We start from the raw sequence: 13702 nt of genomic DNA, 5'->3' as shown, positions 1-13702 counted from the left end.
AACTGGAAAAGACAGTCCTCCTAACACCGTGGCTGGAGGTTCCACTAATTTGCTCCTCACACACACAGAGGCGTGGCCAGGGGTCCTGTGCATGTTTACTCGGAAGTCATCCTCCCTGTGAGATTGACTTCCGAGGAAGTCTATGGGACTGACTTAGGAGTAAGGGTCCACAGGACAGCAGGCAGCCTCGAGAGGAAAGCGCTTCAGATCGAGCTACCCCCTTTCTTCCTGACGCCCCAGATTGACAGTTAGCATTGGGGGCGGGGGAGCTGGAGGGGCCCCGTCGAGGCAGCCTTCTTGGCGCGCCACTTGTTGTGTCTAGAGAATTCACTTTGGACCCCCCCCCCTCCGCGCAAGCTTTAGACAATAGCAGAAAAAAAGCCCCCACCCCCGTCTTCTTCCCACTCCTCCTCCTCCTCCCTCTCCACCACCACCTCTTCTCTCCGCAGCAGAAAGCAGACGGGAGACGAAGGGAGAAAAACCAGCGCCGGAGCCGGGTAGGTTTAGCGAATACTTTGACGGGGATCTAGAGATTTTTCTCCTTCCGATGGCTGAATGGGTGTCTGTGAATTCACGGGCGACTGTAGCGTTTCTCCTAGGATTTCGCCGCTCGCTTCCCACCCCAGTCACTTGAGCGGTTAGTTTAGGGCGATCCTTACAATTTCCGCATGGCGCAATCCCAGGTGGTGGACAGCGAAGGAAGCTAGATCCGCGGGCGAGCTGCGGGTTCGGTCCCCCTCCCTGGCCTCCCAGCTATCCCTGGACTGGGGGAGGGAAAAATTAATTATCTCCGTACCCCTAAATTGGGGACAATGAATCACCCCCCTGAAATGTACGTGAAAGGTGAGCTCCACGCGGAGTGTCTTTCCCTCCAATCGGTTCAAGATTTATTTATTTATTCCCTAAGCGTGGAGGAGGCTTTCATTATAGACGGGAAGTTTTTTTTAATTTGGCGGCTTGGTGGATTTCAGGATTCGCAAAGAAAAAGTGCCTTTCCTTGTGACTTTCCCCTTTTGAATTACACCCCGTAGACCGGGGGCAGCGTGCCTCCTCTCATCAGGCTAGATCCTGGGGTGTCCCAAATAAATTGGTTGGCCGAAGGTTGGATGCAAACCAGATAAAGTACTTCAGACAGTGCAGATATATCGATTCGGGTTTACCTTGATGTGGCGAGAGAAGGCCCCTGGTTCAGATGGCTTTCAAAAGGGATTAGGAAACAATGTATGGAGGGTAGGTTTCTTGACGGCTAATAGTCATCATAACTGAGTGGAACCGCCATGTTCAGAGGCAGTGTACCAGTGAATGCTAGATACTGGAGGAGAAACGATGGGGAAAGGTTGTTGCCTTCATGCTCCGCTGTGAGGTTCCCGGAAGCATCTGACTGATCACTGCAGGCCTGGGAACAGGATGCAGAACTGAATGGACCTCTGATCTAATTTGGTCGTATGTTCGGTAGCTCCCAACGCCCCTTACAAAAAAGCCTCTTTCTTATTATATAGGGTCGTGGGGGAGTTGTTCTGGCGCAATCCTAAACATGTTTCCTCGGAAGTAAGCCCCGGAACTCAGCGGGGCTTCTTCCCACTTACGCACGCATGGAACTGTAGCATTAAAGACATGTCAGTCTATACGACATTGCCCCGTGGACGTGGTTGTTTGGTTGTCTTTTAAAGAGACGCCACTTCAAGTACACTTACTTAGAAGTAAGTTCGATCTGAGCCAGTGGGAGTTATTTCCTAGGAAATGACACCATCCACCTGTAATTAAGCACTTTCACAGTGGGTACACTTTAATTACACCTCTCCCTTTGAGATCCATGGGATTTTAAAAGGCTTCCGGATGGATCGTGCCCAATGTGTTTGGGCAGAAAGGGGACGATTAGGTTGTAAGTTTCTGCCGAACCCCAAGGATGATTATTTATGTGAGTGAAGGAGACAGTTAATTCTGTCGATTCCTTAGGGATTATTAGCACGACAAGCGAGAAAAAGGAGCGTTATTTTTCATGGTATCTTCCTTTACCACCTCCCCCTTTGAAATCGCGACAGAAAACCCTAAAGGAAAGAACTCCTCCCCCCAACATACTCCCCCCCGCACAGTGGCTGTCCAATGTACTTATACAATAAATTAAAAAGAGAAAAAGGAGGGACGGTGAATATTTATGATGTGTATGTGAGAAGAGTAGGCATGCAGTGTGTTTCCGTGAATTTGCCTATGTACAATTTAGACACGCGCGTGTGTGTTTCCGAAGATGTTTGTAGGGCAAGTATAATCCTAGAGGTACAATTGTTAGCTTCCGATTTCCAGTTATACATACGCTTCACTATCGTAGTAGGAGGCTAACAAATGTTTTTAGACTATGGTAGTCTGGATTTGAGCTGCGAGTCACAAAACCCATCATCACAAGGCGTTTCCCTGAAGTTGGTGGGACTCTTCCGTAAACGTTTGCGTTTGATGCTATATAAATAATAATATATTGTACAATATAGATAGATAGATTCACACGCAACGCCACACTATGCGTGCACACATGCATACGTCTGTCATTTTATATAGCAGAGTGTTTGACTTCTGTTAGATCCCTTCATGGAGGGGGCCGGCGGCGGCGAGGCTGCTAACTATCAAGTTATGGACCTCTAAAAACCCGACAAAACTTACAAAGCCGTCCTGTGTATTTTTGTCTTTTACATTTCTACACCGCCCCATCCAAAGGCTCTTAGAGACCAATCTCTTTAAGTTCAATGGGGCTTACTCAAATAAGTGCGCATAGGATTGCAGCCATAAATTCCAGCGCAGCATCCTTTTCACTTGGAACTCTTACGCTGCGTATCTTCCTTGTAGTTTACAAAATGGCATGTGCCTCGTGTACATGAGATGTGCACAACATCCTTCCCTCAGATGCCACAAATGTCAACCAAATGACATATTTCATAAACTGCATATAAAACTGCATATAACTTCTGCAACCTCTACAATAGTAATCGAGATAAATTATATGCATTTATGCTGTATCCTTCCCTTCCTCACTCTATTAGTAATTATAAGTACAACAAAGTTATTTAAAATATAAAATAAACCACTTTTATACCCGTATCTATATAGTACTTTGTTCTAGATGTAATATAAAGGAGGCGACACGATCCAGGCAAAATTGTCTATTAAGCCCTGTATCCTGTGCACCTGGGAGTAAGTCCAATTGAATCAGTGGCACCTGTTTCCAAAACACCTACCTAGGATCAGACTATCTTCCTCAGCAGAAAAGCATGTGCGTTAACTATTCCCTTGAAACAACAGGGAATAATTCATAATTCCCACACCGCCTTGAAAACTAACTCGTGGAAAGGAAGTACATACATGTAATTAATAAATAAAACAGATTAACTTTTACTAGGTTGTGGCTCTTTATTTTATATTTTGAAAAAGTAGATATTGGGAACTGCTTTAAGTATCCTCTTGGTAGAAACTGAAGGCAGATTAGATATTTTAGATAAATAATAGTATGCGTACATGCATATGCATATTTACATGCAGGTTTATAGAGGAATGTAACCTAAAGGCCAAGTTGAAGACAGATCATCCTGGAGAGAATCTATCTATGCGGTCGCTAAGAGTCGACACCGATTTGACGGCATTTAGTCAACCAACCAACACAAGGTCCCTGCCACGAGCGGTTTACAGCCATTAAATATACACACACGAACTTGATATGCCTTACCCAGGCATACACGCACGTCGCTTTTCTAGAGGTTTATAATGAAGCTCAGGTGTCCTGTACCAAAAGGAATGGCCGCAGTCTATACACGCTGCTGGCGCTGTACCTGAGAGTTAGAGTCTTCAAAGGGATGCTATTCCCAAAATACACCTGTAAAGAGTGTATTTACAGACGAAAGCAATGTAACCTACCAGTACTAAGTCCACATTTGTTTTTTTGTTTTGAAAGATTGTTTTTTGCCTTTGTTTTGAAAGATCCAAACGCACACCACAATCGACAATCCCAATAGTTGTTGCAGCAGAAACACCCCCTTTGGCTCCTTTCAGGATTAACATCGCCGGTCGCCCTCGTCCTATGCACGTTTACCAGGACAGGGATGGGGAATAAGGGGAGGCTTGAGGAACAACTCCTCACTTTTCTTTTCTTTTTTTGGGTGAGTAGAAGAAAGACTTCGGAGGGGGGGTATTTTGGGGATTTGAGATACGGCTTACTGGGGGGTGGTTTCCAGTAAAATGGGGGGGAATTAGCATCCCTGTACTGGGAAGCAAGCCCCTCCGTGTTTAAAGGGGATAGTTCATAGGTAAATGTGTGTATCTAGGCTTGCAGCAGCCCTGTTGTGTAGCATAAGCTTCTGCGGATCGAGCCGCGGAACTTTAAATCGGTTTACTACAGTTCTTCCTAAACAAAACCTGTGATAGTCCAATCCTGGTTAAATAAACTGAATTTTCTTGTATGTAAATACAGAAGATCGCTTTCTTAATAGTACCAATAACCCGCAGTTCTAACAGGAGGATGAAGGCAATGCGATTGAAATCGATGGGTTTTACTTCAAAGTAAATAGAGAATAGGGATGTCAAGCACTTAACTACAGTTCCGTTACGGCGTCGGACTTTTGAGTCTTGATCTCTGTTGACGGTGTGCGTGTACACACAAGAAAGGGGGAGAGTATTGTTTTATTATATTGTTAAGCTGCTTCCACTTGTGGTAGTGATTGCATATGGATGTTTTAAACATCATTTCTAAAAACTCGTTCGTTGTCGTACTTTGGAATTTGTTGATAACCGCCTGTCTTTGCTGAAAGGCGGTCTATACATTTGAAAAAAGTAGATCTTAAAAATCCAAATAGTTTCCTTACCTACAATGTGGATGGGGCTGTTCAATTTTTTTTAGTGTATGTAGGAGACACGTTTACAACCTAATCATAACAGCTCATTTTCACATCCCATATTATGTAAAATGATGCTTAATAAAAAAAATCAGTTTACAGGAGTGAGCCACTATTTCTTTTTTTTTTTTTAAAGACACTCAAGCTCTTCCAAGGAAACATTAAAAATAAGATGTCTAGATTCCCAGTTGACCATCGTTTGGAAATATTTCTCAGTTCACTATAAAAACGCAGCACGTATTAACAGCAGGAATGGGAGGTATCGGGTTTAAAATAGGAAAACCCTAAGATTTAAAATTAGAGCCATAACTTTTAATTGATTAAATTGACTGGCAGTGATTTTGTTCACACAAAAATGCAAAAAAAAAAAAATCTTTAAAAAAAAATCCGGGGGAAAAGTCAATAATACAACATGGGCAAATCCCCCTTCTTTTTACTATCAAATACACCAGGAGTGACTTGAAGAAATCGAGACAGGATTCGTTTCCGGCCAAGTTTCTGTTACCGTAAAAGTCACGGAACAGAGAAGATTTTATTTTCTCCCACTTAAAAGTCCCTCTCAACTGTATGTTTTTGAAAACAAGTCTGTTGGAGCGTATTAAGTAAAGTGGTTAATTCTTATTTTAAGTGTGCGAAGTGATCAATTGGGTTTTTAAAGGGGGAGTGAGTTTATCAAAGACGACTTCAGTAATAACAACAATAATAATAAGCTTTCAAAAATTGGAGCGCCCACCCACCCCCGCCCCAAAAGGAGGAAAGAAAGATTCAACTGTAGCGAGAAGTCGGGGGCGGAGACCTTGCAGCAAAACCCTCTGCCAGCCTTTGCACTGGAATCAACATCATCGTCGTCACAATACAAATTCGCAGCCTTTGAAGAGAACCTTCCGCCGGGACGTGTCTCATGGCCGCGCCGGGTTCAAGTTCGGCCTCTCATCCGTTTCCCTCCTGACGCTGGAAGAAGCCCGCGGGGATCGATCTGCCTGGCTCTGGTGGCCAGTGCGGACCGCGGCGTGACCAGCGGGCCAAGAGCCTGGGCGTTTGTTTCTCTGTCTCCTTTCCTCTCCGAGCTGAACAAGGAATCCAGCTCAGCACAGGTGGGCAAGAAGGCGAGGGGGGCGGGACTGGGTCCATCTCGTCGAACCAGCAGTTGGTCGAGCCGCGTTCGCCCGTCTGCTTGCCCTCGAGTACTGCCTTCGTTTCGCCCGCCATCCCCGCGCTACCTGCACCAAACTCCCGCCTCCAGGGGAGTAGCAGCTACTACAGCCTTCCTGGGGCGGGCCCTCGAGGGAGGGAGCCGCCAGCTGGGTGGCAGGCCGCTCTTTGCTCTCCTCCTGGCCCCTCTCTGAGGAAGCGAGGCGAAGCTGCAGTCCATCCTCACTGTGTGTGTGCCCCAGGGGCTACCACTCCAACCATGCCACGCCCCTGCCCACCTCCCTTCCAGTGCTGCTCCTAGCGGATCAAGTATTTCTCCAACCCCTCGTCTACTTTACCAGTCCCTTTCAGGATGCTAGAGTCCACCCCGCAACCCATCACGCCCCAGCTTATTTCTCCCTATTGTCCAAGGTATGGAGATGGCAGATCTTTATTGTTTAGGCCCCTGCAGATTCATGAGTTATTTGTGGAACTGGCGAAAAAGGGCCCATCTACATGTTTCATTTAAAGTTTAGTTTTTCTTTCACTGCTGATAGCGGTCCGATTGGCCCCGCCTGGACTTGCACCATGGTGTGGGAGCTTTAACCCTACCCCTTTCCCATGATCTTGATCCATAGCAAGGGAGAACTGAAGTGTTGTTGAGCTCTGACTGTTGGTTTGTGCACAAGTTAAAGGCTGCCATGCTGGCCACCAAAAGCAAGAATTCCTGCATGTTAACATCTACCTGGATTAGAGCGTTACAGTTTGTTAGTCCTACTCTTTAATTCTAAACTTACATCTTCTCTAGGTCTTGGGGCAAGAATTTCCAAACTCTGAAATGAGCCAAAGTGGAGCCACCTGTGGAGGAGGCTGCCTGTTGTGGCTCTGCGTGATTCACTGCTCTGGCTTTAGCCTCCTTCCAGTTAGCCTTGGCTCCAGGTAGGCTGCCACAGTATTAGATGTGATGGGAGCATTCAGTCATTCCCCAATACAGAGATATGGCAGAGTTGTCTGCCCTTGGGCAGCAGGGGTGGGGTGTCTGTTTACTGAGCCTCTGCGTGAGTCACTAGTCTAGGTTTGCCGCCTTCAAATCAGGAAACACTCAGAACAGTGTCTCAGGCAGAAACACGGGGTGTGCCAATTTGGGGGCAGACCATTCTTATATGCTCTAAAAGGCTGCCTCTAATTTTTAATTTAGGAAAGATATGCTTTGCTTATCAGTCATTTGGTATGTGGTGGTCTCTAGGGCAGGGTTTCTTAACCTTGGGCCCCCAGATGTTGGACTACAACTCCCAGAAACCCTAGCCACAAAGGCCATGTCTGGGGATTCTGAGAGTTATAGTCCAACAACATCTGGGGGCCCAAGGTTAAGAAACCCCTGGTCTAGGGAGTTCCTCATTTTTCACAGGACTGCTGCCCCTGCATCCACATGTGGACATAGGAAGCTGCTTTCTTCTGAGATAGACCATCTAGCTCAGTACTGCCTGATTGGTAACAGCCATCCAGGATTTTAGATGGAGATCTTTCCCCGCCATACCTGAGGGTGCCAGAGCTTGAACTTTCTCTATGCAAACTGATGCCCCCTTCTCCAGCAACCCTTCCCTCCTCCTGCCATCTTCTTCTGTAGCCCAACCCACTTTTTTCTCTATCCTCCTTCCCAGTTCTTCTATAGTCCTTCAGAGGCAGGAAAAACTTTGTCTTGGAAGTTTGAAGTTACAGGAGGTTGTCGGAGCTTGACTTCAGTCAGTCTCATCCAGGATCTGCTTTGAATGCTAAGGTTCAGCCCCAGAACATGTGATGACAATTCAAAATGTCATTGAGCATGTGCAGAGTGTCATTCTCCCTCACAATCAAGTAATCACATCATCTCTTACACATCTGGTGTTGGGAGGTTGTACTTCCAGGCAAGCTTAAGTGTCAGCTCCTATCATTTTTTAAAAAATATAACTTTGTATCCCTTTTAACTGCCTTTCCCTATGTGCAATTTCCCCCCTGGCTGACATTCTGCAGAGGCTGGAACATTAGGAGGGAAAGTGTAGAGTACGGATCAAAGAGATCCACATGCAACTCTAAAAGAGTCTCCTGTTAGATCATTTATCCCTCCTTGGCCAGTAGCATCTGTAAATAATTTTTATAATGGCCAATCTATTCTAAACATCATATTGACCACCCTGTCATTTGCTTTTGCTTTGATCACTTTGATCTAAAGCACTCAGTTCTCAGTAATCCTCAGACCCATGTAAGGTAGGTCATTGTTTTTCTTAGGGTTGCCAACTTTTCAACTGGTTCCTGTAGCTATTCTTCAAGTAGCAGTTTGAACTTTACAGGTGATATTTTTTTATCTCTGCTGTGAAAAACCTTACCTACTAATTCCTGCAGGGGGTTGTTAAAAAATTCATGGAACTCCAGTCATTTCCATATTGTGAATAATGGGGGAGGCACCTGAAGCCAGAACAGGGTGGCTTTCCTAGCCACCAATTAACTCCAAATGATTAGAACCTGGAGCTTCATCACTCCTATCTTATTCTCTATACTACACCTGCTCCCAATTTTAGTCATAGTCTTACAAAACCATGAGACTTTTCAAATCAAAAACTACATGCACACACCACCACCCTAAATGCTATGATGTAGTTTAATTGTTTTCAGTATGATTTTATCTAAGCTTTGGGGCATTGAATAGGGTTGTCAACTTTCCGTTCCTGCTCTACCAACTTCTAACAGCAGCTTGACCAGCAGACATTACCTCCGGCGTGTTGCAAAGAAGCATCACCTGCTAACTTTTGCAAACAAAGCTGCTATAAAAGGCACAGGATTGGGACAGGATGGTTTTGTTTGGGTCAGTTGGCAACCTTAGGTCTGAGTGAATGCTAATATTAAAATATGATTGTTTTGCTACATTGATTTTTTTATCATGGTGTTAGGGGGTCAACAAGATCTAGATCTGAAGAAAGCACCTTGTCATCATTCTCCCTATTAGTAAAGTGGGCAGGAAAATGGGAGAAGGGCCTGGATAGAAGTGAGCCCCTACATAACAGGAGATGTCCATGAGAAAAAAGCATCTGTGTGTTAACCCCCACCTCAACACAAACTGACAGAGGCCAAGGGCTATGCAGGTATGCCATCTACAAGGAGCTGACAGCAGAGACCAGCACACAGGCTTGCCTGTTTATTAAAAAGAAAAAGTATATTTGGCTGACTTTCTGTTAGGAAGAAGAAGAAAGCCCAAGTCAGCATACAATAATACAACTGTAAGAATACTGGTTGCAAATTTTCAGCTGGCTGGAAGTTTGACATAAGGAAACTTATGGCCATCTTCCAAGTCCATCCCCGTCCCTGATCTTTTAAACTGCAAAGGAAGGAGAATGCCCCCTCACCGAGGATCAGAGTGGCATCTCCGAGATAGGGCTGAGGAGGACTCCTGCCTGCAACCTTGGAGAAGCCACTGCCAGTCTGTGTAGACAGTACTGAGCTAGATGGACCAATAGTCTGACTTGGTAGAAGCCAGCTTCCTATGTAGTGGGGTGGGTAAGACCTGTCCTTGATGGCCTTCAAGCATGCATGAGTCCTATTAGGAGAACTTCTAAACTCCTCCTCCTTGAGCTGGGCACTTCCCCATTCAAGCAGATGGGGGACAAACAGTGGCAGCTGTCCCTGAACTGACTCCATGGAGCTGTGCTTAAGACCTGCCACAGGCCCTCTGCTCCAGCTGATGCTTCTTGGCTCTAAGAGTCTAAGAGGGGCTGCAGCAGCTGTTCCCAGAGCTGGTTCCATTGATGCCCCAATCTAGCGAAGGAGTGATACATTCACTGGCAGCCTTCCACCAATGCTACATTAGGAATGAAAGGCCTAGTTGTAATGTTTGGTGGTGGTGTTTTAAATTACACTTACTGCTGAAATATTCCAGGGTGAAATACAGGGTGCTGCTAATTACCTTTAAAACCTTGAATGGCTTAGGCCCAGGGTATTTAAGGAAACGCCTCCTCCTGCATGAGCCCCACTGCTTATTAAGCATTATCTGTTTACTTAATGTTACTAATTATCTGTTGTACTGATCGTATTAATGATATGTAGTATGTTGACTTTTAATTTTTAAAAACTCCTTGTCCAAAAAACCCCTTGCCCAGTGCTTATTAAGATCATCTGGGGAGGTTCGCCTACAGTTGCTACCCACTTGTCTGGTGGTGAGACAAAGCTGGACCTTCTCTATAGCCACCCCTGGGTTTTGGAATACATTTTCTTCATCTCTAGTGGCTTTTGGGGAGGCCTTAAGAACCTACCTGTTTAACCAGGCTTTGAGCCAGTTTCAGATTATTTTAAATTGTCTTTGTTTTGTTGTAAACTGACATGAGTCTCTATTATTTGCCAGTATAAAAATGTGATAAATAGTGAATTAAGTATGCATCCAAGGGCGGATGCATTCTACCTGTACAGATGCCCTTAGCTGGTTTGGAGTGAGGAAGCATGGATGGAAAAGTTGGGTAAAAGGTTTATTCTTTTCTCTCTCCCTTTAAAAAAAATCTACAGCACACATTCCATCCTGTATTCAGGAATATTTTATTGAATGTATTATTAATGTGTAGCTTTTTTAAGGGAGCAGAATGTAATAAAAGTAGGAATATAAATGTACCAACTAGACTTTTTAAAAGAAAACCCCATACTTAATATCTTTTATATCTTTTAATCTGGAAACAGCTTTATAATATTAACTGAATTCATCTCAATGACAGCTTTGTGAGACAGCAATGATAATTTCTATCAATTTCCAAGCTAAACCCTGGAATATTACAAGTATTATAAAGAAGGTGTGTTGCTGAGTATGCACAGAGTTTTTCCCTCTCACAAATTAATAATTATAGCCAGCATCCACACATTAGCTATTAGGGGCAAGGGCTTCAAAGTGAATCCAAACACACATTTCTTTAGAAACTAAATGCAGGTCTCATCCCCAGGTAAGTTTGTAATTTTTTTTCTAGCAAACTCCTTTGTCCTTGACAATTGCTAGACAGACCAAAGTTCAAAAAGTGAAGTTTTCTCCAGTCTAAAAATGCGGTTGTGGGTGGGGAGCTTTGCCTGCTAAAGAACTGGAATAATATAGCAAATAAACTAAGTAGTCCTTGGTTCAAATCCCATCCCAGCCATGAACTTACTAAGGCTCTCTCAGCATGCCATCACATTCTCATCTCACCTGCAATAAAGGGCTAATAATTTTGACCTACTTTGCAGAATTGTTCTAAGAATTTTTGAGGCAAGGTTGCCAACTGATTGGAAAAAACAATCTGGCCTCTTTCTGTGCCTTTGCTTGATCTGCACAATTCAACAGATGACACTCACGTGTTCTTTTGCTTCCTCTCATTCTGTGTTAAATGCACAGAAAATAAGAAGGTGGCAACCCTACTCCCAAAACCAAAAAAAGTCCATTAATAAGCTACATGGAGTATTTAGGACTTTATGATTTGCATTGCTGGCAAGTACTGCAAAAGGCAGTCAGTGGATCTCTGTAGAATAACCATTCTCCATCCTCTTCCTCTATCCAGCATCAGCTAGCTAGCCAGCCTTTCTGCCCTGAGACCTCCTCTTTTATGACTTACAAAGTCTCTTCTTCTTGACAGGCCCCATTTTCTGCTGCCAGGCCTGGAGGATGAAGACTGAAGAGGCACCTTCTTGTCTCCAGCAGGCCACACCAGTCCTGGGCTATGGTAAGTTTCTGAACTGGGGGGAAAGGTTTGGAGCACCGCAGAAGAGGGGTTTGCCCCATGCATTATACCCTATAGGGTAAATGCTACATAATCAGTGGTCTGCATAAGTAGGTGTGTTTCTGCTGGATGTCTGCTTTGATTCCGAATCCATAGGTAGATGCCACTTGGGCTGAGTTTAGCACAAGTCTTGAGTATATCTGTGCCTTTGTTTCTGTAGAACCATGACTCAGTTTTCTCAATTCTGGTCAGGCAGGCCAAGCATAAAATGCCCCGTGAAAGGGAATTGAATTTGGCAACTGATGGTCTCCCTTATCGGTGTGGAAGAGCTCCTCTTAACTGTCCACTGAATTTGAATTGAAACTCATATGTGAAAATCCCCTAGAAAGATATTCTGAAAAGCAGTGTTGAAATCCATCTTGTGTCTTGTTTGGGATTGCTTTTCTCTATATCTGCAAGTCAGCTGAGAAGAGAGCACTACTGAACATGTATAGAGGGCTTTCCTCTCCCTTTGAATAATTGCTATTTTGATAGAGTGTGTCTGTTATGTATCTGAATAGACATAATGGACATTATATAACTGCAAAAAAAATAACATCCAATACAATACCAAGAATAGATTCATTCACATTGCTCCAAAGACACACACATCATCTGCAGTATTATTATTATTGTTATTATTTATTAATTATATACGGTTTTTCAACAAAAAATATTCTCAAAGCAGTTTACATAGAAAAATAATTAGAAGATGGTTCCCCATCCCCAAAGGGTTCACAGTCTAAAAAGAAAAACAAGTAGACACCAGTAACACAGAAGTTAGTTCTAAATTCAGTGGAACTTGCTCTCCATGTTTGTGTATGTAGGACTGCAGTCCTAAAGTCATATAATTAATAACAAGCACTTAACAGAGTAAAACCAAAATGCCTTTATTAAAAATTCCAAAATAGAAGCCCAAAGAAAAAACATATTTAATCTTTGTTATCTCATAATGGTAATGAAGTGACAATTATCAATGCAACTATGGTTAGTATAGTATTGTATTTCTGATTTGATTTGTTGTTTTAATGGGGTTTGGGGTATATAACACACTTTTTAAATTAAAAAAGTTATGGTTATAACAGATACTCCAAAAATGAACAGTAAGCAGACCCATTACTCACTGAAATAAGTTGTGTGAATGGTCCCCTCTCTAAGGTTTGGTGACTTGTTCAGTTTAGTTGTTAGCGTTTTATTTAATTTTAATGAAACCGATTTGTTTGATTTTTTTTTTTAATTTTCCCACTCCTTATCTTATGTCAGTAGGAAGCAATTTCAAAATACTTAAATAAGATGAACCATATGCATTCATTTTAATTTTACCTGTACAAGTAGGACTTTGCAAAGAGCAATAAATAGTTTTAAAAAAACATTTCAGTGGTTTAGCCCCAAGTATTCCAATGCCTTTCTCAATGAACACGAGGGCTAGGAAGATTCCCTCTTTTAAAATCAGATAACAGTTCTTAAGCCTGTTTCAATGCAGTATCTCACTTTAAAGTGGAAACTGATATGTGCATTTAATTTTTGTCATGCTCAAGAACAATGTTCTCTCATTCTGGATTGCAGCTGCCTACGTAGTTACTATTCCCCTATTCTGTATGGAGCAATGCAAATTCTACAGGTTATTCTCTCCAGCTAGGGGTACAGTGACCCTGTGTAAAAAATGACCCTAACCCTAACCCTTTAACAGTTGTGCAAAAGAGGGATTTTCAGCCAATGTAGTTTTTCTTACCAAAGCATGATGAAGTGTATCATGATGATCAAGAGAGGGATCTTGGGGTCATGGTGGACAGCTCATTGCACGTGTCGACTCAATGTGTGGCAGCTGTGAGAAAGGCCAGTTCCATGCTAGGGATCATTAGGAAGGGGATTGAAAATAAAATGGCTAATATTATAATGCCCTTATACAAAACTATGGTGTGGCCAGACCTGAAGTACTGCATACAGTTCTGGTCACCACATCTA

General features: G+C 43.4%; 1 protein-coding gene across 7 annotated transcripts in view; it reads left to right on the top strand.

Moving 5' to 3' along the window:
• The first annotated feature begins 379 nt into the window (after positions 1–379).
• LOC128342905 (LIM homeobox transcription factor 1-alpha-like) overlaps positions 380–13702 on the top strand; it is a 160176-nt gene continuing 146853 nt past the window's right edge. The window contains exons 1-2 of one of the 7 annotated variants that reach the window (XM_053291072.1): positions 380–497; positions 11615–11701. In XM_053291072.1, coding sequence (XP_053147047.1) covers positions 11644–11701 — 58 coding nt within the window. In that variant the 5' untranslated portion in view covers positions 380–497; positions 11615–11643. Of the gene's footprint in view, positions 498–4049; positions 4140–5652; positions 5966–9000; positions 9119–11614; positions 11702–13702 lie in introns of those variants that run through there. The other 6 variants (XM_053291075.1, XM_053291071.1, XM_053291077.1 and 3 more) reach the window with 6 other exon arrangements.

This window comes from Hemicordylus capensis, chromosome 2 (genome assembly GCF_027244095.1).
Source record: "Hemicordylus capensis ecotype Gifberg chromosome 2, rHemCap1.1.pri, whole genome shotgun sequence".
NCBI lineage: Eukaryota > Metazoa > Chordata > Lepidosauria > Squamata > Cordylidae > Hemicordylus > Hemicordylus capensis.
The sequence above is the reverse complement of the archived record's forward strand: the minus strand, read 5'-3'. Positions and strand labels throughout refer to the sequence as shown.